Below are 27,929 nucleotides of genomic sequence, written 5' to 3' on the forward strand. Positions count from 1 at the left end.
GTGTATCATGTTATTAATAAAAATAAAAAAAATAAAATAAAAAATGGACTATAATCTGCCACGCTGGTCCAGTGCAGGTTGGCAGATCAACCGTATTTACTAGTCAAGGGCTTGAACCCCGGTATACTCAAAGAGCGTGTACTACTGCACTCCCACCCCTGACCACTGGGCTACGGAGGACTCGTACGATATGGTAACCTCGTATATGATGATAATCATTTGATGGTCTGCAAATATTCGAATAACGAGATGAACAACAGAAAATTCTGGAAACTACTAAAAACAGCCAAATCCTTACAATATCCAAAACTTATTTATTTTGTATCATGCAATCAACCCAGGTAGAATTCACTTTTTCTTGGGACAGGAATAGACACGTTCAAAATAAATAAAATAAAAGCTTAGATGTCCAAAACGGCAAATCACTTTTATTGGTCAACATCTGCGAAATGTATTCGTCTGACACTACGAAATATTGTTTCAAACCAAAATGCAATTCTATAATCGCATTGAGAATCAGGAAATCATAATTATTTGGCAAGAAATTGATTCTTTATCCGAAACGAGAAGTGTAAAAACAAACATGATAAAGTATTAATTATTGAAATCGTACTACCAAGTTAAGAAATTCGTGGAAGATAAAATTTAACATCCTTAACAGTTACCATTTAAGCAGATAATAAAAGCGCATTTCAGCAACATAAAGAAACATTATCTGATTAAAACAAAAAAGCTCTTCTGTTTACCTCGATGGGATAAATATGAAGCAACTATTTCCTTGTCTGGAAACAGATAACAGGGTACAGCGACCATTTTGTCTCGTTTGATTAGTATAAAAAGAGCATCTGTCATTCCACAGCAATACAGAAGTAAACAGAATTCAACTGGTTTCGACTTCACTTACATCTTTCACGTATCGGTAAGTATACTTTTTAAGTTCAATCAAAAATCTATTTTGATCTTGTACTGTTTGAATTGACTTCTGTAGTTGTGTCCTTCTACAGGTCAGTGAATGCAACTTCTGCGGTTGTCACGGTTAAAGACGCAATAAAAGACCAGTTCGACAAGAATAGTATCTTAATATCTTAAATGGGTCTCAACATGGTTTCGTGAAGGGGAGATCTTTCTGACAAATTTGCTAAATTACTATTACGAGGATATAAAGCAGTTGGATGCGAGAAACAAATTTGCCATCTGTATTTTTGTAAGGCTTTTGATAATTTTTATACAGTATCCTCTCATGAGAGGATACTGTATAAATTAAAGAAGTTGGGAGTAACAGGAAAGATCCATCATTAGATAAGAGACAAGTGATGAAGGTAGTCATAAATCAGCGTTCTTCAGAGTGAGCGGACAAGGCAAGTGGAGTCCCTCAAAAATCAGTACTAGGACTTTTCTTCCTCGGTGTTGATAAGAGAATACAAAGAGAAGCTGTCAAAATTTACTGAAAATCCAAATATTGAAAGAGTGGTTAACGATCAGAAACAAGCTATGCTGCTAACCACGGATTTGGACCGACTGCAAGTATAGTCTGAAAAATGGCAGCTAACGTTTAATACTAACATATGCAAAGTATTGTGCCTGATAGTATTAAACAAGTGCAATGCTTGTTTAATGCTAACAAGTTTTCTTAACAGAAACCGGAAAAAGTTTACAGATTAGAGGGAAAAACTAAAGGAAGTACTGATTTAGAATGATTTTATGACTACGATAGAAAACGAAATGCACTATAAGTAGGCGGTAATGAAGAACGCATAGAACCATATGATTTATCAAAATTTTGCAAATAGGGAGGAATTCATTACTCCACTCTGTAAGAAGATGGTACGATCACACTTGGAAATATGCAGGTTGGGAAGCCGCATCTAAAAGACGCAGAACCTCTGAAGAAGGACAAACAGATTGGTGAAAGACGCTGAGCACTTTTCTCTGTGAGGAGCAGCTTAGATGTGGTCCGCTGACCGTAGCATCTAAACATCTTTGGGTGAGGGGTTGATTGCATTAAAAAGGCCAAATAACGCGAGAAAGCAAACTACTTCTACATTAGCCAAAAACTAAATATAAAAAGTAACTAAAATAAAACGTAATATTTATACTATTCCCATTCCCACACGTAATCTTACAATTCTGCTTTAAAGTTAGCCAGGCTCATTACCTCCATCATGTTGGGAGGCAATTTATTACAATGTTCGACAACCTGTTGCCCCTAAGTGAACTTCATGAGATCCAATCTTCTGTTTTTCTCCGAAATTTTGTCTGCCCTGGTTCTCGTTTCACCTATGAAGGAGAACAGACTTTTCTAGTTCACTTTTAATCGATTCCTTCAGAGCCTTATAAAGGAGCCACACCTAAGCCATTCTCACAACGAGATCTTATGGTTTTAAGTCAAATTCACTGGCTTATAGTTACCAAACTCCTCTTTACCACCAATTTTGTGGATTAGGAGACATTAGGATTTCTCCAATCCAAGAGAATCTTCCCAGGTCCAATGATGCTCTCATAAAAGGTTTGACACGTTCATATGCAATCTTTATAATTACAACGGATATATACCATCGACTAGAGCCTGCCTGCCTGCCTGCCTGCCTTCCTTCCTTTAATCTCAGTACATTTTCTAACAAACACTTCTGATATCATTATATCACTTATTTTACACCGTTCTAATTCCAAAACATTTAGAGTTTCGAGCTCGATTTCGAGTGTAAATATCAATGAGAAGTATCTGTTTAATTCATCTGCCATTTCCTCTGGACTTTCTATGGATCTTCCACAACGACCAATTAAGGGCCGTATTGGATTTACTCAATCCTTTCTCGTATGAGAATTCCTAATTTGCGTTCTTAGCTCCCCCTAGCACAACAGTTATAATCCCAGTCCTTCCCATACCAGGTGAAATAGACCCGGGTTCTAATCCCATCAACGATGCGAGGAACTTTTACGGAAATATTTCATTCGATGGCTAAATTTGTTTCAGGTGTGGATAACAAGTCCCTCCTCCAGAAACAAGGGTTTCTCGTCCAGCAAAACAGGCAAATCGATCGGAGAACACGTAATTAATGGACATATTTCACATGGGCAGATGAGTTCGTTCTCTTGTGGTCCTAATGGAGATCCATTTTTCATCTTACGTTTATGAAAATTTACCACTGGTATAAGTGTTTGTCTCTCTTCACAATTTCCCATAGCGCATTTGTATCCGAAACCATACAGTAGTCATTCCAGTTAATCAAGGAGGGGTATTAGCAAAATGAATGAGGAGAGAATATTCTCAGTAGTAAGAGCAACAAGAGGGCACAAATATAAAATCTCAGTGAGGAACAGTAGAGTAGACCTTATTAAATTTACTTTCGGGGGCGTGTTGCTGCAATAAGTTGCCTATGAGGGTGACTGCATTGGAGAGTGTAGACTGTGTTTAGTGTCAAACGGCATCAGGGGTTTCCCACATCTCCGCGTAGTATAAAACTGAATACTGTCAATGCCAGAGGTTTAAGGTTGTATGGATTCTGAAGTGGAGAATTTGGCAATACTCAAGAAGGAATTCGACAGGCAGTTTTTGATGCTGAGAATAATAAGGTTTTTTGGCAGATGCAGAATAGTAGTAGTAGTAGCAGTGGCATGTGATGCAAGAAAGCAAATGTATGAGCTTATGCAGCATCAGCCAAAAAAAAAAAAAAAAAATCACACCATTCTCTCCAAATGCCTGTCCAGTTCCTCCTTAAATTTATTCAACCTATCAACTTCCACAACGACAGATGGAAGTTTGTTCCAGCAATGAACCACCCGCTGGCTAAAGGAAAATTTCCGCACATCTATTCTACATCTGTCTTTTCTTAATTTGAATTTATGCCCCCTTAGATTCGTAATCTGAACAAGTGAAAGGATCTCATCAGAATTCAGCGTGCTCAACCCATTCAAGGCCTTATATACCTCAATCAGATCACCGCGCAGGTGCCTAGTCTCCAGCCACTGCAATTTGCAGAACTTAAGCCTCTCTTGGTAAGAGGATCCCTTCATTCCCCTCACCAATCTTGTTGCCCTTCTCTGTACACGCTCAAGTAAATCTACATCCTTCCTAAAATGAGGCCTCCAGACCTGTACGCAGTACTCAAGCCGTGGCCTGACCACTGCCTTATACAGAGGGATAATCACCTCCTTTTCCCTGCTAGCAAAATTCCTATATATCATTGACAAAACCCCATGACCTGCCCTGGCAGCCTGTCTGCATTGCTCAGAAAACTTCATATCTGCCTGCACAATTACTCCCAGGTCTTTTTCATTTTCTACCACCTTAAGTGTAGTACCACACAGTTGGTACGTTTCTCTGGGGTTACTTCTACCCATATGTAGTACTTTGCATTTGTCAAGGTGAAACTTCAGTTGCCACTTCTTGCCCATCTGCCCAAATTATCTAGATCCTGTTGCAGTAGCACACTGCCATTACTGTCATTAACAACCCTGCCAACCTTTGTATCATCTGCAAACTTCGACATTAAGCCTGATATACCTTCATCAATATCATTGATAAATTTTAAAAACAACAGTGGACCTAACACCGAACCCTGTGGGACTCCACTAATAACATTAGTCCAAGAAGAGCAGCACCCATTGATTACCACCCTCTGTCTTCTAGCACTTAACCATCCTTTTATCCATTGTAGCAACTTACCCTTAATACCATTCTGCTCCAATTTGTACAATAGTCTTCCATGCGCAACAGTGTCAAAAGCTTTCCTGAAATCCAAATATATGATATCAAAATTATTTTTCGCATCCAGTTCCTTTGTAACCACATCATAATATCCTATCAGATTTTAATAAGTTCACCTCCTTGTATCACTACTCCATTTTAATATTAATAGTAGCGGAAAATAAATTCTCTTTATACAGTTTTCAGGAGGTTCAATGGATCATAGGTGTTTGTAAAAATAAAGAAAAATAAAATGTGGTATCACGTGCATTTGAACTCGCAAAGTGGGTAACTCCGTATCTTCGTTCCCTAGCAGTCACCTACGATTACTATCTCAATAAATTCGTACTAGACGTTAACTAAATCCGTTTCGTTTCCATAAAACTAAGAAGCACTTTTTCGTTCTGTATCACCTCTCTGGTTCCATCTTTTGATCCAACTTTTTTTTTATCGATTATTGAACATGCCCATAACCTAAAAGTCATCTGTCATTCAAACTAAGTGGCACACAATTTCCCAAGTATTAACATAGAATACATACCAATAGGCCATTTTTATTTAAATAGAACAGAATACACGCTTCCAACCATCCAACATGAGGAAAAGGGGCACTATTGTGGAATTGGTCTGAACGAAGATCATGATATAAAACCACATCGACCTCCAAATCTTTGAGGGAAGTACGTTGATCATTCAAAAGTACATTGATGAGATCTTGAGCTGAGCTTTATGTGAGACTTTTCAGAGGTGCATAGATCATGAATTTATTTTCTTGAACAACAGTCTTCTTTTACATAGAACTCAGCTGCTCAACAAACATCTGAAGTCAGGATATTCTTCGGATGGAGTGGCGAGCGCCGAATCTTCAGATCTCAATCCAATTGAGCATGGCAATGATCTTTAGGGAGACGATTGCAGAACGTCAACATTCTCAGAGTATCCTCCATGAGCCAAGAATGACCTGCTCTTGTAGAAAAGTGATTTATTGTCATCGCCTTATCGTCAAGCCTTCAAACACCACAAGGTTCGGAGAACGGTCAGTAATGATCGCGCGTCCTCTTAAATCCCGAATTATATAAACTATTCTCTCAGTACTCATAATAATAGCCTTCTACAAAATGTATCATAGAATTCCGTCAAGTATCTGTTTTTCTTAATTATCTCTGACTTTAAAGTTGTAACGTTTAGATACCATTGTATTATTCTTATGTACTGAAACTTAATTCGTACCAAACAGATATGCATTTTAGAATACGATGTGAGGTTCTTACAATAACATAAATTTAATTTCGTTTCAGATAGTATAAAAGTAAAGATGCTGCTTGTCGCTTTATTCGCACTGGTGTCTGTGGTCGCTGCTGAGATCTGTCCTGGAGGCCGTCAATATTGTCCTGGAGGTAAGGAACGAGAAAGTATAGAATCTAAAAAACTTATTACATTCTATCCTGCTATTGCAACGATAGCTATTGGCAGGAAATGACCACAACGCATTAAAACTTTTATTGGCACAAAAGTGAGAAACTCTCTTTAAAGGATGTCACTCGATAAAAAAAAATAGCCTCGACAATTAGTCATCTGTCCGTTATCTACACTGGAGTCAGATAATTTTACTGCCAATCAGTTTGTTTGTTCCCTCCTTTTTATTTTCTTCTTATGTAATACTTAATACACATATTATGGACCAGGGCCATTTCAGATACAATCGGAACGCTAAGACCATAACAGAATCTACAATATAAGATAATGGTTGTTTGAAAGAATACAAATTGGTAAAGGACAGAGAAAAACAGAGAGATCTGAAAGAAATAAGCATTTTAAATACTTTGGCAAAACTAGGGAGTACACGTCAGCATAAAGTCATGTTTAATAATGTATAAAATATATACAAATTGAATAATGTTTTATACTACGTGTTAAGATATAGAAATATATTACAAAAAAAGTACAACAGTAAAAATTTTGAATATTATAAATTTAGATACTTTATATTTAATGTATAATGTGCACCCTAATTAACAACTGTTAATCAAAGGACATTGATTAACAGTTGACCTAACAGAGGAAGAAATAAAAACTTTTATTATATAAATTTAGTACAGATTTAATGGGTTTGAAGATATTATAAAAGGAGTGATATGAATTGTGGACTGGGGCCGTTGTCAATTCAGTTTAACTCGACGACCATAATGATAATTGTTGAATATGTGAAGAGCACATCTGCATGAAAACGATAAATCCAAGTGAAGTTACGAAGTACACAGATAATAATACTTAAACCTGAAATATATATACAATACTGATGATTAAATATCTAGGAAGGCTGCTCAATAAAGAATGATCATAATTATTTTTCACAACATACCTTTATTAATAATACATACTTTGATGGTCCTTTTCAAAGTAATCCTCATTTCATGAAATGCACTTACCTCAATGTTTCTGCCATTCTTCAAAAACATGGTGGAAGCCGTTTTTGTTTTTTTTTGTTTTTTTGACATGCGTTTGAGAATCGCCTCCGATGTCTTTGCAACTTCTTCTGACTATTAGAAACGTTTTCCTCGCAGTTCCTTCTTTAACTTTGGAAATGAAAGCAAATCACAGAATGCAAATCAAGGCTATAGGACAGACGAGGAACACATTTGACATTAACGTTGACTAAGTAGTTCATGAACAGTATGGGCAATGTCTCGCATTATCGTGATGCAGCATCCACCCACTTATGTGCAGTTGTTGACGTTTGCGACGAACGTGATTCCGCAAAGTGTGCAGTACAGTTCTCTTGTAAGGTCCCGTAACAGTAGTATGACGTGGCACAACATGCTGGTAAACTATTCCTTGAATGCCAAGAAAAGGAGATGACCATACCCTTTCCTAAAGAAGCCATGACTTTTGCTTTTTTTCGGTGTTGGCAATGACGTAGACTTCCAAAACAGAGCTTTGTTGCTTACTCTTTGGGCCGAAATGAAGAAGCTATATCTCATCCGCAGTTATCACCTTGTGCAGAATCTCATCATCTTCAGTAAACACCCATTTCAGCTCCTGACAAACATCCGTACCAACTTGCTCTTTCTCGGGTGTGAGTAGTCTTGGAACCCAGCGTGTACAAACACGTGTGAAGTGCAAATAGTCATTTTTTATTTAACAGCCGTCGTATATATGAAACATTGCTGTATAATCCATTCAGATTGGGTTGTTCGCAGTAGCATGTCTTATTTCAGTATTTCCGTTAAACCATTAGTATTGTATAGAGATATTTAAGTGCTATTATTAATGTACCGTGTAGCTTCACTCGGATATATCATTTTCATGCTGTGAGAGTTTCATTAATTTTTATTTCATTCATATTATTTTTACTCGTGTATTCTTGAATTCAGGATATATAACTGTGTGTACACATACACTAATGTCTTTCATGTGACCATAAAGGTAGCAATTGAGCGGCTTAGGGTCTAGCTACATCGATGGCCATATCTGAGGTGCACCACGACCTATCGAGCGAATAGGAAAACAGTCTGGTAAATACTCCCTCAAAAGCCCACCGTGTTGAAAGTTCATTTGACCCCTTATTATTAACGAAAGGTCATCCAACAGACTCGGTAATTCATTTCTCAGAAATGAATGCACAGTGGTTACCTGTTAGATTGTTCTCAGCGTCCAACGATCCTATTCACATGTTGTAAAGTAAACCGCACCACGCATTCCTGAAACTCTCCTTTGCAAGTTACTTTCTTTTGTTTCACGAAGATTTCCACGCTACCACATGTATACATTTCGAGAATTATTTCCGCCGTCCCCGGTGAAAGAATCGTCATCATCGAACAGAAAATCAAACTTGAGTTTTGGGTGTACTTTTTTTTTGGTAGTTGTTGGCGCATAGGCTTCTGTGGCCATAATACACCTCCCAAGGTTTTTGCAGTACTTTGATCCAAGCCCGAGGCGGGAGCCGAACCGGCGACCTTTGGGTTGCCAGGCAGGCACTTTACCCACCCGGCTAGCCCGGTCGGCCTTTTGGGTGTACTGCGAGCCAGTAGCAGAAATTCACAAGAAGCACACATTTCTCTTGTGTTTCTCTCCATGACCGTTTTGGCTGTTGACATGTTTGGTTATTTCGGTGTATAAGGAACATATAATGATATAAGGAATATTCTCCCAAAGCTTGGCACCTTCCTCTTGGTACACCTTGTATATGTCTAGTAACTGTACAGAAAATAAAATTAAAAAAATTGCATTTATATTATTAATTTTGATATAATTTAAATTTTGTGCAAGACATCCTAGTTATCCATTAATTATTAACCTTTTTTCTTTTATTTTTAGAAACTTGTTGTGAATTGGCGAATGGTTTATACGGCTGTTGTCCCTTTACCAATGGTGTATGTTGTCAAGACCGCCTTCGCTGCTGTCCCCAAGACACCATTTGCAACATTACAGCAGCTACTTGTCAATCTAGAAGTAATTCAAACGCTCCAACTATGCTTCTGTCTCAGCCTCAAGCAGCGCCATACAATGTTATTTGTCCGGGAGGTCAATGGATGTGTCCATCGGGAAATACCTGCTGTTTAGAAGCCGGTGGTGTCTACAGTTGCTGTCCTATGATGAACGGAGTTTGCTGTAGTAACAGAAGGTGCTGTCCTCCGAGAACCTACTGTGCAAGTAATGGTCTCTGCTACCGTACACAGATGTCCGATGTAACCAGCATATTCAGTCCCCAAAATGCTGATGCAATGCCTGTTCCATGAGTTCCACTGAACTTGAGTTACCAACAAATAAACTGAAAACGTTTAAATTTTAATGTGCAACTGGAAATTTATGATGATGAATGTGGAGACAAATTTGAGCACTTCATTATGCATGTGTAGTTTTTCCTGAACAAATTATAGAATAAATTTGTTATTCATTTCATTTAGTCCAGAGTGCAAATAATCAAATTTATGTGGATAAAGACACATTCGAAATTTAATATATATATATATATATATATATAATAAACACACACACACACAGATTTTTACTTGCATTTTTTTGTGATTTTACAGACCTATGGATCTATTCGAAGCGACTGATTGTAGAAACAGGGTGAAACATTTTTAGCAATTAATTTAAGATCCCGGAAAGAAAAGTGTTATAACTTGAAAGATAGTGTCATTATTATAATAAAACCTTTATCTTTTAAATCAGGAAGAATGAAAGAGAAAAAAAAATTCTAGCAAATTTTTCACTGCTCATAAAACAATAATAATTAATAGAAAATAATAACAATAAGTGGAGTACTGCACTTTAAAGCAAGGCGCCTCCGTAGCCAGGTGGGAAGGAGCAGAAGCAGCAGTCACCACCAAATACGGAGGATGCGGAAAATTCAGGGAATGACCACCGCATATCCCGAAGCAATATGGCCTTAGTTGCTAATGCTCCTAAAAAAACAAATAACAATAACAAACTTTAAAGCATTAACAGGTTTTAATAAAAACATTATGAGAGAGAGAATCTTTATGGCGAGGGGATAACAATCAATAAAAATACAACCGTAAATGGTGGTGGTGGTGGTGGTGGTGTTGTTTCAAATCCGGTTGTCACATTATATTTTACTTCTGAAAGTGTTGTCCTAGTATACAATTTGCCCAGTGGCATGTGAAAACCAATTTGTATACCAATAAGCAACAATTTTAAAGGACTTCGGGAAACAGTTACCCCTTAACGATCATTGTCATCACTCATTAGGAGTGAATTATGTTTAATTTAACAAATAAGACGCTGTGCTACTGCATTGTGAAAATATACTGAACAAATGATCTGTGAGGAATAATATTATATCTCAGAATAGAGCTACTATCTTTGTTAAATACATTGACACAAAAAAGTTTTCTTACAGTACTCCGAAAGATACCCCCCCCCCTCGCCCAAAACCAAGAAAAAGTGAACTATTTAACAAGTAATGGTTCTCTACACGCATAAATCGCTCTGTTGAGCACTTCAAGTCTCAACCCATAACTGACCCAATTTGCTATTTTTCTTCCTTCTGTGTAAGCAATGGCTAACATTCCGTGGAGGCTGCAGCAGTGAATCCACGGAGAGGAGTCACCAGCCACATCTGGATCTACAGCCAGTCCTACTCAGATTCTTCTCTCCTTGCTGCCCTTGAAAAACCCACCTAGTCCTCTTGAAAATTTATTTTATTATTATCATCAGTTTATTCAACAAACTAAGTTTACTAAGTTAGGTCATCCCTCGTCTCCAAAAATCAAAGAAGATAGTCAGAAAGAGACCGTATATAAACCCTCAGAAAGAGACCATATTAACCCTCAGATCGTTATGTTGTACCTTGGTTCGTTTTCAATTCTCGTTTCTCTACATTTATGAGACCAGCCTACAGTTGTGTTACTTTGCCTCCACTAACACAAACTGGCGAAGACAGAAATTTCCAATCCAAAGGCACGTATGGTGTTTTAATCATGAAGTTTAGTTTATCCCTGAGAACACCGTGGGGTATATTAATCAGTTCTCCCTGTTCACCTGGTGTACAGAGCAAAGCAGCAAATAGATCCATCCCCCTCACCAACGCACAGTAAAGTGCTACCTTCGGTAACAAGCTATCTGCCATGTGCATTATCAGACACTAGCTATTCGGCATTTGTTTCTAATCAACATGACGTCCTATTGATTTCCTGTATGTCGCGCAATGGGGAAGAGTTTGTGGGTTTTCAAATCTCGAACGCTTGTTAATGAATTCTGCACTGCGCATTTTTTGCTACAGCGTACAGGCCCTTTGGGTTAGAATGAATCACGAAAAATATTTTTGTTCTGATACACTAAAGTGTTCTGTTGTTCTGTTTTCTAATTAAAAGAAAAAAAAAGGGGGTTATTCTCTAGACTGCCGAGGCCTGAAGAGGTTACAAATTCATCATAACTACATACACATAATGAATTAGTAATAGTAGCAGAATTTTCAGCAACGCAGTCACAACGAACCGTGTATTTTTTGTCGTTGGGTACGGTTCAACCCCACGGCTGGCCCAAACAATCTAACGCTATGTATAATACTCTCTTTCGGAAAGTGAAAGTAAATGGTTGCTAAAGCTAATTCCACAGTTACTTTTTTCATATTCCATTACAATAATTATTCTAATAAAATATATGAAAAAGAACAATAAGTATCATATTATATTTTCTGTTTAATGGTGTATATCAGGGGTCGGGAACCTTCGGCTCTAACTTTTAGCCCAGATGTGCGGCAAGCGACATATTTCTGCGATCAAATCTTTTGGAACATGAACTATTATTAAAAATAAATCAAGAAACCGTCTGAACAATGCGAGTCTCTCAGCATGCTTAAAGATGAAAATTACGGTGTACCCGCCTGATGTTGATAGACTCGCTCAAGAAGTTCAGCAGCAAAAGTCACATTAATTCGTACCTAAATGGAAAAAAAAAATACTTTTTTAATAAAATACCTTCCCACTGTATTCCATTTCTTAAAAAAACATTTAATTTCTTAGTTTTAAGAAATTCAATTTCTTAAATCCCCCCCTCCCCCAAGTTTGAGCTGAGGTGCAGCTCTTCGGATTTTTTTTTAATTAGATCAAAAATGGCTATACTCAAAAAAGGTTGTATAAAAATAAGGTTAACTTAACAACACAACGGGTTATTTCAATATCTAGTGCTGCCATCTCTGAGTGAAATGTCTTCTGATGTACCGGTCTTGTAGGTAGCACAGCGCGTGCGCTCGTGTGAAAAACGCCAGAGTTCGATTCGCGACGTTGCTGCTGAAATTGCAAAATTCTTTCCATTAGAAGAAAAGAGAGGAACGAGTGTATCCCATCTCCATGGAGAATGTGGTTTGCATAATCATTTTTAATCCAGTAAATTCTGGTTTTGATCTCGAAAAACAAGACAAATCGGTATTAACCTACTAAACTTGTTTTCTATCTGGAACAAATTTAAACACTGTCTTTTAACTCTTCTCCTTAGTCTTTAAAAAAGGATTTCCACAAGGATCCTCGGGTGATTCTATATATAAATAGCAACAGTTATATTTACATGCAGTATTTACATTAGTTCAAGCCACCTTATAGAAAAAGGTTTCCAGGAATTTAGAAATGATGCCTTCATGTTCATTATCTGTTCTTGGGTCTAAAAGACGAGCTGAGTCCTCATTAAGCAGCATCTCTCCACTTTACTCTGTTTTTGACTACTACGAACCTTCATTTCTTTAAAAGTCGTTTTCATTGGACTTTGTCAGGGTATAGCGTTTGGTGATTCAAAATGAACAATCCTCTCAGACACCGTACCTTCAAAAGCGAATACCATTATCTTTTAAATACATTAAGATGAGAATGAATAAACTGAATCTAAGATCATATTACAATCCAGTTCTTCATACCCTTGCAAGAGGTGGTCAACACGCTCCTCACGAAAGAGCAAAACAAGGCATATTAATTTTTTACTATCACCATCTCCCAATTCCTGATACCAATATTATTGAAGAGAGTATTATTTAGATGAAGCTCATTAATGAACTTCATCTGAATGCATCACAAGTTGTGTGGGAATTTCAACTGTCCTCCCCAGTGCAGCAAACTTGAAGTACAACTCACTAGCGTACTCAAATCATTGGTTTTGTTTGGGGATTTATTTAAGCAGAGGTATTCTGTTTTCATCAGAATACCTCTCAATTCTTACATCCTCATTACTTAAATTCCTGTCAGATCATCAACCAATTACTGTTAAAATTCTAATTGCGGTTCCTAACTTGAATCAAATAAAGCAAGCAACACGCAGGACAGTTATCAGCCTCAAGTTCTTAGACCAACAGAAATGTCTATATGACTATCTACTCTACGGCCATCTTTCCCTGGCAAGTCCTAGAGGAAATGCCTCCCCGATCTTAAAATAACCCTCATGACAAGATGGCTTAAGCTTATTATCTCCTATGCTGCTCTTACAAAAACATGCACCACAATCAGCAGATCTTAAGCATGGAGGTCATCTGATCTAGCAACCATATATCATGAAAAAATCATGCCTCATAATAAAGAATAGAATTGCCTTGTCAAAAGGCGTGCGCTATTTTTTTTATTCGGAAAGACGCAATCAAACAATACATACAGGTCAAACTAGCCAAAGGAAATCCTTTTTCAATCCCACAAATCCATCGAACGAGGTTAGTCCATACATTCGGATAGACTACATATCAAAATTTGCCCTCCTGGGAAGCACAGTTGGCAGGATCGCCGACCTCCCCACACCGGGCGGAAAAGACCCGAGTTCGAGTCCCGTCTATGACGGAAGGAATTTTTGTGAGCCCTTTTCACAACGTTGCTGAGTTAGTCGGTCTCATGCAAGGGTAGCATGGTTTTTCGTCCAACAAAATAGAAAATCGACCTCAGAACATACAGACTCGGAGAAATATGGCATTAGCAGACGGTGCTCCTAAAACCCTTCTACTACTATCAAGATTTAATACAATCGTGACACACTTCTTTCTTCCTCTGTATGAAAATATGGATTTTGACGACATTCTTGGAAAAATTCAGTTGGCGAGGCAGATGAAAGTATCAACATCTACAATGCTGTCCTTAACAAAGGTATATTTCCTGTTACGTGGACAGAATATACTCCCAGACCGTCCCGAAGCCTGTTTCCCAACATGTGTTCAGTGGCTACAGCCAACAGCAACTGCCTGTACCGTTCTAAAGGTACTTGGAAAAAGCTCTTCTTCCAACTTTCACAACCCACATACTTTCCCAGCCAACAACCACAGATCCATTAAGCAGCAAAGAATTGATCACAATCACTAATCTGCTGTCTACGATTAATGTTAGTTTGTTTGGGGATTTATTAGGCACATCGGTATCTTGGGCCATAGAGCGCCACTACAATTAATGCCATCCTTTCTGCCTTTGAGGCAAAGGCTGAACTAGCCATAACCTATCTGGATAGCAGTGCTGCCTTTGATCCTATAAGCATTTAAAGGCTACTTCACCTCCTTGAGTAGTATTTTAACATCAAGTGTGACATAATAATGTTGTTGCAGTTGGCTTTTAAAGAGCATTAGCGATTAGGGACATATTGCGCCTATATGCTGTCTGTAAATTTATTGTGTTCTATGGTAGATTTTCCGTTTACTGTAGAAAAAACTGGAGTTTCTAGGAGGAAAAAACCATGCTACCCCCGTCTGACACCGATTATCTCAGTCACGTTGTAAAAAAATGTCCAAAAATATTCCTCATCATCGACAGGACTTGAACTTCAGTCTTTTCAACCCGGTTTGGGGAGGATTGCAACTCGAATAATCGTGGTACCCCGAGGTTTGACATAATAAAATTCTTAAAATCTTAAATTTTTAATTAACCACAAGCTCAGCCAGCTATCAGAATACATTGACACTTAGGGAATGGAGATAAACCCTACTAAATCGACTACTCCCTGATATGATACCAAACCAAAATCTATCCATCTCCCTGGTTGACCAACACATTGATTTAGGAGGGGGGTTGATAGGAAGCTCATATTCAATAATCATCTTGATCTCATCACAGTAAAAATGCAGAAGCGGAAATAGAATGCAAAGAAGCATCTTTTACCTGTTAATTCCCTTTCCATAACAAAGCACTACTCAACACCATCGTTTACTCCTCCATTCTTTAAGTGGTGATGATCTGTCGCTCACTCTACTCTGATGCGACTGTTTGCACACGAATTCTGTGTGGCTGCTGAGATGGGCTACATTCAAGTAGTGGATCTGAGCTAGTCGTAGCACCACCGCCCTCGCAACTGCAATCAGCATTTCCACATTGCCAACGAGAATAAGGGACATCAGCTACTGTAAAACTTCCTGCTTGTACGACTGGCTTTCCTAATTACATCAGCAGCAGAGAAAGAAACATTTCGGGCACTGAATTTGTTTAGATCCCAAAAAAAAAAGATAATTTTTCATGTAAGAAGCGGAATGAGGGGGGGAGAAAGAGTTACATTTTTTTATTGCTTCGGAAAAGAATAATCATAATGAATATAAATTCGATTTTAATAAAAGAAGTATCAGAAATAAAATAAGGTAAAACAGAAGTTTGGATATTTATTATTAAATAAAAGTAAAAGCATAAAATACGATTCTTTGGCATTAGGCCTCAAAATTAAAATGTTCCGTTAGATTATTTTCAATGTTGGGACCACTAAGCTTGTGCAATTTGCATAGTGGACATGAGAGAATAGATATTTACGCACAATAAGCAATAATTAAATGGACTTTGGAAAATAGTTGTACTGTAAGATATAATTATATGTAAGATATATAATCTTACAAGTAAATTGTATATAAAGATAACAGATCGTCGTTCCCAAACTGAGAAATTTAATAAGAAAGGATACGACAGGAATAGTTATATTGAAAAATAAAATATAACAAATCAAATAAATTGAACAAAGTGGATCGTTAAAAATGTTCTCTTTTCTAGTATTTTTTTCTTTGTAGTTGAGGGGTACCTCTGGGTCACTTATCGTAATGCGCTCTTCCTGCTTCAGAGTAGATGGCCAGTGAATCATTAATATGGATGCTCGCTGCACGTAGCCGTAATATAATTAGCAAGGAACAGCATTCTAAAAACACATTCTTTTTTTTTTCTTTTCGTTGCCACCATTGTCTATTCAAGCTAGTTTTATGGTACTTGATTTATTTACTGCTTAAAATTATCAATACTGCAATAGTAAGTAGTATCTGTTCATTAAGAATATGTTACGCGTTGTTGAATGAATGACTTGAGAACTCATAGCAAATCTTCTGTTTTCCCTAACACCATCACGCTTTCCTCACTCACACCTTTATTACTGAGCCATCTTTAGTACCCTAAATGTAGCTTTCCTGCTTTGCACTCTTGCACATTAGCACGGTCACACACGCAGGGGTTTACGTATAGCCTTCTAAATACAAAAAATAAAATAATAATAATAAATAAATAAATAATAAGCGGAAATTTTCCTTATGTAGACACTTAAGAAAAACGGACGTTCCGTTATTTTCTAGTTATTTTATTCTATTATTATTGTTTCCGTTCTCTCTGATGTCAGCAGAGATCGTTCTTTTTCTACCTTTTACGAAACAAATGTTTGTGATTATTTTATTAGTGTGAGCGATTTGATACAAGGAAGCCCAAGATATTTGCTAGTCAAAAAAATAAATAATACCTATCTGACTCTCTTCTCATGCAGGTATCTAGAGTTGACCTTTGAATTTTCCCCAAGCTGTCAGCATGGTGATGGAAGCAACTTATTTCAATAATTAACAACTCTATGACTAAACTTGAACTTCCTGCAATCCAATCTAAACCTCTTCTCCAGTAACTATTCAAAATTTGTGGACACCCTTTAAAGAGATTTGAGTTTCAATTTAAAAAGTTTGGGAACTATTCCAAACTTTTTCGCCCATGTATTCGAAGTTTTTTTTTTTTTTCCAGTCTTTCACGTGGACATCTTTTTTGTCGATCGATCACACAACGCACGTTGCCCTTCTCTGGTCCCTTTCAAAAAGCTCAATGACTTTTGTTTTTTTTAAGTGGTCTCCATACTCCAACACAGTTTTCCAAGTGTGATCTTAAAAATGCAGCCTGTATCCCACATCGATATTATTTAAAAAACTCAAAAGCAACAACGGTCCTAGTACCAATCCATGGAGAACCCCAGTTCTTACTTTAACCAAATCTACAGAATAACAGTTAATCACAATCGTCTGCCACTTGCAGTCCACCTAAGGAATTTTCCTGTGATTCCAGCTTGCACAGTAATCTCTCACGTGGCACTCAGTCAAATGCTTTGCAGAAATAAAAAACGTCGAAAATATTTTCTACATACCGCTCATGAGCGACTCTGTCAAAATCAAAATAGTTAGAGGTTTGTTAAACATGATTTCCCCTAAAAAACCACGTTCTGTTTCCTTCAGAATTACATTTCTATCTAGATCATTTTGTATTGTAATTTTAATCACTTATTCAAGGACTTTCAGTATCACGGCAGGTCAGTATCAGACTGACCTGCCGGTGGTTACAGGCTTCACTCTTAGAACCCCATTATGTACTGGTGCTTCTCTAATGAACTAAAACTAAAGAACTAATGAACTAAAGAACTAAAATGGTCTTGGGCAGGACACATAGCTCGAAGACATGATGACAGATGGACTAAGAAAATAACAGAATGGTACCCAAGAGGAGCTAGAAGAAAACCTGGAAGACAAAGGCGGAGATGGATAGATGAAATTCATGAGTTTTTGAGTAGTAAATGGATGGCCAGTGCTCAAAACAGAAGGAACTGGAAAGTTGCTGGAGAGGCCTTCATCCTGCAGTGGATTGAAAATGGCTGATGATGATGCTTCTCTAATCCAAGAGAATCTCTCTCTCTCTCTCTCTCTCTCTCTCTCTCTCTCTCTCTCTCTCTCTCTCTCTCTCTCTCTCTCTCTCTGTGTGTGTGTGTGTGTGTGTTTGGGATTTTTAGGCGCATCGGCATCTATGACCATAGTGCCCCATCTCTCTCTAAGTAAAATGATTTTCATAATTAACCTTAATCTTTAATGCACTCTTTTGCCGTCTCCCTCAGAATTACTGGCTATATGATATCCTCTCCAGGACCTTTACTGGCCTTGAGGCTCGAAAGTTTTTATAAATAATATTTCGAAAGTTCAACATACCAATTTCGTTCTTCTCAGTTTCAATCGTACAGTTTCTCTACACAATGGTCTTTGTACTGTAAATATCGATGCGAAGGTACTGTTGAATTCATCCGCACGTCATATGTGTTATATGAGACTTTCCTGCACCCATTACTCTAAGATCCGATCTAATTCGTTTTCTTTTCTCTTCTTTATATTCACGTATGTGAGTCCTCATTCTTTGCTCTCTCTCAGCTAGCAATTTCTCCTAGTCATCTATTGTCAGCCTAATCTTTTCTGTATTATTTTTAAAGATCAACTTGTAGCGGTATAGGCTTCGATACTTTTCATCAGCGCTTCTATCCTCTCTTCTTCTTCTCTATTAATCTGATTAGCTCATTATTCATCCATCGCGGCATCCTCCTCGTGCTATATTTTCTTAATCGTATATGTGCATTCAAGCCTTACGTGACTGCAGCTTTAAAAGTTACCCTATAATTCGTGCTCTTTCCCCATTTGATAGGAGTCATGTAGCATCTTAAGTTGTTCTCCTTTCCTGAAATTAAAACCCATCCCGTTGTCTTTAATAATTGTTACCCCTCTCCCCACCAACCAACTTAACACTCCATGATCACTTCCTGTAATGTGAGAAGTACAATGCCATCTGGTTCGTGGTTGACGATCAGATTTAGAACATGCTTGGCCGTAGTGCTTTCCCTAACGTGTTACTAATAACCATCTAAAAAACTTTGTTCTCCATACTGTTTCCTTTCTGGTTGCTCCAATCAATTACGGGCAAACTTAAATACTCATAATAAGAAATTCACATCATGATGCCTTTGTTTAGAGGTCAAGAGTGAATTACGAACAATATTCGTCGTGACGCCGATCAGACAAATCTGACTTAAATTTTCAATTAGTAAAATAAAATCCGGCTAAATAAAAAAAATAATAATAACAGAAAAAAAGAATGAAAGCGCTAAAAAAAATCAGTGAAGCGTTAGTCTCTTTTCGGGTTTAGAGTTTTCATAAAAATGAAAAAAACTACAATGAATGGAAAAAAAAGAAAACTTTTCGAAGTGAAAACTCCGGAACGCCATTGAGACTATACGTCTCGTTTATTTTACTACTTTAAAAATAAGTCGCATTTCCTGTCTGGCTGATATTCGTTAAGACATTCACGCTTGCTCTCCTATTCCAACTGCACGTGGAGGCCATCTTCATAATCTTCTGGGCTTATAGTATATCCCCACTCTCATTTTACCTTTGCGCCCAACTACTTCACCACGCGTATTCTATGCTGGTATGCATAAGTTCTGAATTAGGGAAAGGCGGTTTAGTCGCGCTCAAGCTGCAATTGATAAGAAACATGACTCTTCCTATCTTCCTAAATACATTTACATACCACAATTATTTCCTATTTCCGAGCGCCACCATGTTTCCGTTAACACTGTTATGTCACCATTAGTTGTCCTAACTGGGAGTTCAATTAGGTCACGCCCCTGGATATGTCTGCTATCTGACAATCCCCTTGAAGTTATTTAAGGGCGTTTCCCTAGCATTAGTTCCCTTTCTTTTGAAATACAGCTACCTTCGAGAATTTTGCCAATATCGGCTCTTGCGGTAAAAAACAAGAACTTTTAAAATGCGTGCGCACATTTGTTCAAATGAATCCCTCTAAGATTCCTTCCAAACTAAACAAACTTCTACCTACAACTATGGGCCACGCTTGTAAAAAAATTTCTCCAAAATCCTTGCAGAGCCCCTCAAGTCTTGAGTTAATCCATACACCTTGCGGCATACTCCTACGGTATCTGGGCAGAACAGCAGGCGCACATAAATCCTGACCTACCTCGCCACATTTTTTGGCGTTGTCTTATATTACGGTGCAAATCACAACGTAAGTCCGCTGTTATATCCTTCAGACATGTCACTGCTACGCTTTCCAGTGTCCACATTAAAATGCAGTTACTTTTCCTGAATAGATTCGTTCAAGTCATTTTGCAGAGAACAATATTCAGCTAATCCATAAATCGATAGTTGGTTAGTATTTAAAGAAATGACAATGGAGTTGCTCTAGCCACAGCCATATATTATTTATCCGATGTCAGTGCATTCTCTGCTGTCAGCCGGCATCAGAAGACGCCTTTCTCAGTTGATAGGGAACGCAACAGGAAGTCCACATGATCCTCTTTGTGAGAATCATGTACTGAGCACTGAGGAATTTTCGCGGGTGTTAATGGTCAGGAGAATTCTCCTGTCATCACCTTGCACTACCTACTTTGCTCTGCATGTTACTTCTATAACTGCCTGGGTCTTTCGCTGAGTTCTCCATCTATCTAACCTCCAATCAACAATTGCATATCTATGTCCTTGTCCTAACTGACTTTAGCTCTACGCGCGTTTATAAAAATGACTTATTTATTCTGTCTTCTTGACTGTAAAGTAAAACTAACTTAGTGTACAACTGTAAATAATAATTTAAAAAAAACATTAACCAATTGTTTTTCCCAATAAATTTGGTGGGAACCTGCACTTTTTCATATGCATTTCGTCATAAATATTATCAATAAAAAGCTCCTAAAATCCATTGCAATTTTCCCTTACGAAGTTTGGGAGGAACACGCTCACAAATAAATATTATTGCGGCAGACTGAATAAAAAATTAATTTAAATCGAATACCAAAGCTTTTCCATTTAATGTATGGCTTCCTTTCACCATTTTGGCTAATACTGAATTCTGAAAATCTTATGTGAGGATGGTTCAAAATATGCCCAAAAAGGAAACATTAAGGCTTGTCGTATTGTCAAGTGGTCAGGTGCGATAGTGGAGTAGCATACTCTCTTTGATTGGACCATGGTTCACAAAAGCCCACGACTAAAAAATACGATTAACGATTGTATTAATGATTTATTGTTAATCCTCTGATTCTGGTGATCGGGCCGGAGTACAAAAACGAGAACATTTCCAATGATATACACCAACCAATTGAAGAATTATGACAGTATACGCTAAGAAAGGCAATACTGAACCTGATAGTTTTTCAAATATGATTTTCGCATCTTCCTCAGAGCGACTAATGCAATTATGCAGCCGTGACACAGTATTCGGCTAATTTAATTAATTAGTTCAAACCTTCCAAATAATTCCATGACACAATGTACATTTGACACAAAAAAATTAACAGTTAGAAAAGAAATGGGAATTATACTATAAATATCAGTAGTACACAACTCACATGTTTTATATTTGATACAGAAACGTGTTGGTGGTACATACACACGATACAACTAAATATAGATGATACTATTAATGTCCGGACACCCCTCGGGTGACAGTTAGTCACATCCTACCCAAGCACCATGTGTCAGGAAATTATAAATGTACCCAATAGGCTAGGTAACATTTCAATGGTACTAAAGATCCCTAGGTCGACAATCGTTGACATGATCTGCAAATAGAAGCGGACTGGTGCTGAAACCGTCGCGAAAAGACTCGGAAAATCTCCGAAGCTGACAGAGGAGCCATGCAAAGAATCGTCCGATCGGAATGCATGCCGACATTGTCGCAGCGCACACAGCCCTTCCGTGAGACGATTTGGACGCGTGTTAGCACCAATATAGTGCTAATATGGGTTACCACGGTGGTGCAAGCCACTATTCACATCGAATAATGACAGATGCCGTCTAGTGTGGTGTAAGGCTCACGGTTCTTGGACCGTAGACCAATGGAAAGATGTAGATGTGCTTTGGAGTGACGAGTCGTGCTACGTGAACTATCATGTCTGATGGTTGTGCCTGGGTGTGGCGGCTTCTCCAAGAAAGCTATCTACTGGACTGTATCGTCCCGACAGTGAAGTTGGCGGAGGCAGTGTAATTTTCCGGAGCTGTTTTTCAAGCTTTGGCTTGGGGCCATTGGTTGTCCTAGACAAAACAATGAATGCCAAGATCTATCTGGACGTCCTGGATGGTACCTTTCGTGCTTGGGCCATGAAAAAATGATATTATCAACAGATAAACAATAATACAGGTTAGAAAGAACAAAGACGAAATTAAAAAAAAAAAAAAATAGAACAGAATTAACCTCCTACACTAACATTTCGCTAAGTGTTCCACCGTGAAGCAACCACATTTCCTCAGAAAAGTGTGTATCGAAATTCATGAAATTTCCTACATTATCGTTAGATTCCGATGTAACTACATAGGATGATGTCAAAGTAACACCGTCGGACAAGAAATTAACGATCTGCAATTCGATCCACTTTAGAGTTATTTTCGTTAATCAATAGGGTAAAGAATAAGCTGGGTTTTATGTTTATCTGTAATAATATTCGGTGACATAATTAAGCCAATCATCGGAATAAACTATCTTATCTTGTTATGTAGGTTATTAAAAAAAACGAGGTAATTTGTAAAGGATGCCGCATTATTTACACAATCTGCATTTAACCATTTAAAAGGTTAACTATTTTACTTCATAAGAATATCGTTTACGTCCCAATGCTCAATCTTATTTTGGAATTTGCTGAAATTCTGTTGTAACAAAAGTCATTTTGTATTCACTCGCGGTAATATTTAAATATTTTCCAAAAATGCGTCATATTAATACGCGTAAATTAAAAAAAAATATTTAGGATAATTAGAACGTTCATCTAATCTATCAATCTCAATAAAGCTGTTAGGTTTAAGGAGTTGTATAAAGTGAAAAGGAAGCTTTATCATAAATCAATAAATAAACATAAGATCAAAGCGTGGAAAGATTTAGTATTCACTGTAGGGAATAATGACCCTTGGGGTCTTTTGTTTAAATTAACAAGAAACAAACTGAATGTTAATAATTTATTTGATTTATACTGTGAGAACTGGCAACACTGAAACACAATTGGACATCAACAGTTCAGGCTATCACTGATAAACTGCTTAGGGTGGGTTGTGCAGCAATGACAATACTGTGCAAAGTAGTGTTAGGGGGTTGAAAACAGTGTTTATTGTGGTCCTTCAAACACAGTTTTATTTGATATTGAGTTGAAATTGATAACTTCTAAGTTAAATTGTAGTAAAACACCTAGTTTAGATATGGTAGAAAACAGCAGTATAGTTAAAGCTGTTAAACTTTTCCCTGAAATTATTCTAAAAATGTATAATAAGTGTTATGTGGAGGGAGTCTTTCCAGATTTCTGGAAGATTGCCCTATTAAAATTAATTCATAAACCAGGAAAGGAATTAACTGATCCAAGAGCTTACAGGCCTATTTATCTGTTAGCTAACTTGGGCAAGATATTTGAAAGATTATTGTTATTAAGATTGGAGTTTTTGTTTTAACACTGCTAATGTAACTTTCCTTACCAGTACGGTTTCAAGAAAAACTGCTCTGCGGAGGATACTATAAATGACTTGGTAATTTATTGTAGACTTTCTTCTAGTAAATAAGTGTTAGCTCTGTTTGTGGACTTTGAAGGCGCTTTCGACACAGTGTGGTATGAGAGCGTCCTTCAATCTCTGCAGGAGATTAATTGTCCTGATTTGTTATATTACGCTATTAAATATTATTTATGTGGAAGAAGGATTTTGGTTAGATCTCAACATTTAGAGTATAAAAGGGATATAGATAGAGTGTGTCCACAAGGGTCAGTTTTAGGTCCAGTATTCTGGAACCTAGTTCTTAATCAATGGCTTCAAACTGAGTCACGGGGAGTGCCACAAAGTGGCATATGCTGATGACTTGGTTATGTTCAAGGAAACTCTAAAATGGAAATAGAAAGAAAAATGAATAATGTGGTTAACACCTTGATTGAATGGGCTAAAAACAATAAACTCAAGGTAACATCTGGTAAGACAGTAATGATGATATTCAAGGGGGAAGTTAGATTATGGTAGGTCCCCTAAGTTACATATAAATGATAAACAAATACCCTTAGTATCTAAGGTGAAGTATTTAGGAATAATTATAGACGACAGGTTGTTATTTACTGCACACCTTGAAAATATAAGTATTAAAATTAAAAAGTTTACAGCATCTATTGTCCGTGTCACTAAATCAGACTGGGGACTAGGAAACCGTGTTCTAAGTCTGTATTATAAGGCAATATTTATTCCTATTATTGTGTATGCAGCCTCAGTGTGGTATCATAGGATTACTAATGTTAAGTTCCAGAAGAAATTACTATCAATTCAAAGAGTGAAGCTTTTGACTATAGTGAGAGCATGTAAAACTATCAACTAATGCACTGCAGGTTTTACCTGGGGCACTTCCATTAGATTTGATGGTAGTATTCAGAGGTTTTGGATATTTTTTAAGAAAGGGTAAACATTACATTTTTGGGCATAACCAATGATTTAATGATAGATATTAAGAAAGAAAAAAGAAATATTCTTATTAATTGATATTTGGCAGCAAAGATAGAATACTAGAGAAACTGGTCCTGTGACTCGTTTGTTCGTTCCTCTGGTTAATTTTAATTATGAAAACAAGTTGACTACGTGGTTTTATCCTAACATTGAGACCTATTTTATATTAACTGGTTATGGTTCTCTAAGACAAAAGTTATATCAGTTTGGTTTAGAGTCCCAACCATATTGTGAATGTAAAATGGTAGAGAGTTAGGAGCATGTTCTGTATGAGTGTCCGCTATACGAAGAATACAAATATATATTAAGGGATAAATTTTCCAATTTTGATAAAGGTTTTGAATATTTATATGTTCAATCCAAGGAATATTATTTAAGCTTTCAAGAATATTGTGGATTCGTCTTTCAAAAAATAAAACAGTCGGCTGTTTTAATAGATATTAGTGTGTTTTTTTTTTTAATTTTCCAGCGGTCCGTGTTAGTCATGGCTGACTGATACTGAGTGTTGGAATTTTTATTTTATTTATTTATTTTTAAATTTCATTAATAATTAAATTTTGTTTTATTTTATTATTATTTTTTAAATTTAATTAATTTTTTGTGTTATTTATTTACTTATTTATTGTTATTATTTATTTATTTTTATTACTTTATTTTAATATTTCTTTTTTATTTTTATTTATATTATTTTATTCTTTTTTTTTTTTCCTGGCTTCCAGGTTTGGACAGCCTGGGAGCAGGATTGATACCACCCACCAGTATTGCACTACCTCTGGTGGGTGCGGGATTTTTAGTGCAAATTGCACTGCTTCCATGGCCGGCTTCATGTCTTAAGGATGGGCACCAGGCAGGCACTCAGATAGTGCTTGCTCTCTGGTGGCAAAGAGGCCTGTGTTTATTATTATTTTTTCTTTATTTATTTATTATTATTTATTTTTTTTTTGATACAGAATATATAGGTGGACATGTACATTAGTCTGGGTGCCACCCTTGACATGTATACATACAATACAATAATCTATCAACGATATTTTTTAATTCAGCATTCTTAAAACTGAATTTCTCAAAATTGTAAATGATAACAGGCACCGTCAATTACTGTTCTACCCCACTCCACAAACGAATACTTTTGTGATAGCAGTAACAAACTCATAACATGCAAGCATTTCATTATAAATATCGCAAACCAATCCTACAACAGATTAACATATTTACATATTAAGGAACGATAATGTATCATATACATATCGCAGATTTATAAAGTAATTTAACGTTAACTATTAATCGAAGTGGGTGTACATTATTAAAAACATTTAACAAACAGCGCATACTAAAGAGGAAAGCTATGGACACATTGTCCGCAAGATACTGTCCTAAATTACCACAAATACCTATTATTTACATCAAGCACAATAACAACCCTCACTCGCGATTAACGCTGCCAATTCTCTCAGTGCGAACACCCCCACTCCATGTTACGTGACTTCCATAACTCCCTTTGTTCTAATTTACTCCGGATTTTTTTTTTTTTTTTTCATTCTACACGTAAGTCAGCAGAGGGCGACCGAACAAATATCACGCTAACAACCTCGATTTCATTTGCATTATATAATTTTTAATTTCCTAACGAACCAAATTTGTACCTCTGGAGATTACCATTGTACCTGCCTGTACCTTTGCAGGTACAATGGCGCAGTTAACAAGAATGTTGACAAAACTGTAAAGACAACGCATAACTAAATAAATTTTCTGTTTATACTCTGGAGTAATCACGCTGGGTCACAGGGATTTCAAGACAGAATATACGAACATTACTATATCTAGTGATCACCAAAGTCAACCGAAGTATGTAACAGCGTACAAGTGCTTGACCACTTGTCAGTGCCAAATACGCTCCAGGTGTTTAAGAACTTGCATATTTATAGCGTTAAACTCTTCTTATCCTGTGCAGCTGATTTTTTCTTTTCAGTCTATCTATGAAAAATCAGTCTATTTAGAGGCACTTGTTTCATAAACAGAAACTGCAGAGTTTCATTTTTTTTTTTTTTATCTATGACAAATGTATTTGGGATGCGTATCCACAAGTTTACTGGCCGTTTCAGAATAAGTACCTAAGCCTATGAAGTATCAGTATACCGCGGGTATTCAAAGGTGGGCTTGTTTATTTTACTAAGAATAAAGTCGTGCAACCCGAGATTAATTCGGTCAGTGTGTGAAAGAAAGCTTACAAAATTACTTCCCATCCACACATATTTTGCACCTAGTAGGGAGAAAATGGTCATACCACTGTACTAGCCTCGAGAACTGTATGTACAAAGGCAGTTAAAAAAGTAGCGGTAACACTGCTATACATGCAGGTGTAAACAGGAATAAAGTAGCAGAAAAGGAGACACGAAAGCTATACGACAATATATGGCGTGCGTGCGTGCGAATGGGTACTTTTTAAATAGCAAACGAGGCAAGTGACTACAAAATTTAGCTGAAGTGGTGTGCGTGTGCGCGCTGCAGGTGCTATGATGAGTTATGCTTGTGAAGCATGATCAGCATTCCTAATAAACTTCATAATGGAAGAAAAGCAAAGGCACGTCTCCGTGGTTTGTTAGAAACATGCTGGCATGATACAGAGTCCTAGCATACTGTCAACAAGTTGGTAAAGCGAATAAACGTGCAACGACCCATGTGAAATAGCCAGACACAACTAAACAACAGACATACACAGCACAAATATAACACTACACACATTTCTGGCCTTTTACAGAGTCCTATATTCATCAGGTGTACCAAGGAGGAGTTGAACTGACGTTCAGGTGCCGTCCTACATGAGATACTCTACATATATACATGGGTTGAACGCCCACCTACTGATAAGTAGAGGGTACAGCTCACACTTCCTTTAATGCTTTAAAGGGTTGAAAATGTGGGCTGTTGAAGTTGGACGTGCTCAATCAGCAGTATTTATAACTCCAGCATCTTTCGGACAACACAATGTACTGCAAGCAGTACACCACTCTTTCACAACCCTTCAACAAAACTGGGCTGCTGATCAGCTATGTGATAAGCAAGGCCTGGATGTTTTATACGAGAAATCAGACTAGAAAACCTCGTAACAGCCATCCAGGAAGTAATTGATTGACTGACAGGCCCTTTCAAGTCACTGAACGCAAAGCTACAGCAAAGTGTGTGTGTGTGTGTTAACACACAAATTAGCGTGTTAACAAGTTACTCTCAGCAAGTAAATATGTAATCGACGTATAATTTAAATAC

At 37.2% G+C, this 27,929-nt stretch overlaps 1 protein-coding gene across 1 annotated transcript in view; it reads left to right on the forward strand.

Annotated features, from left to right (window-relative positions):
• The first annotated feature begins 874 nt into the window (after positions 1-874).
• The window catches only part of LOC150079306 (progranulin-like), a 149,650-nt gene continuing 122,595 nt past the window's right edge, over positions 875-27,929 (forward strand). Inside the window, exons 1-3 of the mRNA XM_090383027.1 lie at positions 875-919; positions 5,986-6,084; positions 9,005-9,408. Of these exons, the coding sequence (XP_090239153.1) occupies positions 6,003-6,084; positions 9,005-9,408 (486 nt within the window). The 5' untranslated portion in view covers positions 875-919; positions 5,986-6,002. The remainder of the gene's footprint in view (positions 920-5,985; positions 6,085-9,004; positions 9,409-27,929) is intronic.

This window comes from Mastigoproctus giganteus, chromosome 10, assembly GCF_048544385.1.
Source record: "Mastigoproctus giganteus isolate SK-2022 chromosome 10, ASM4854438v1, whole genome shotgun sequence".
Taxonomy (NCBI): domain Eukaryota; kingdom Metazoa; phylum Arthropoda; class Arachnida; order Uropygi; family Thelyphonidae; genus Mastigoproctus; species Mastigoproctus giganteus.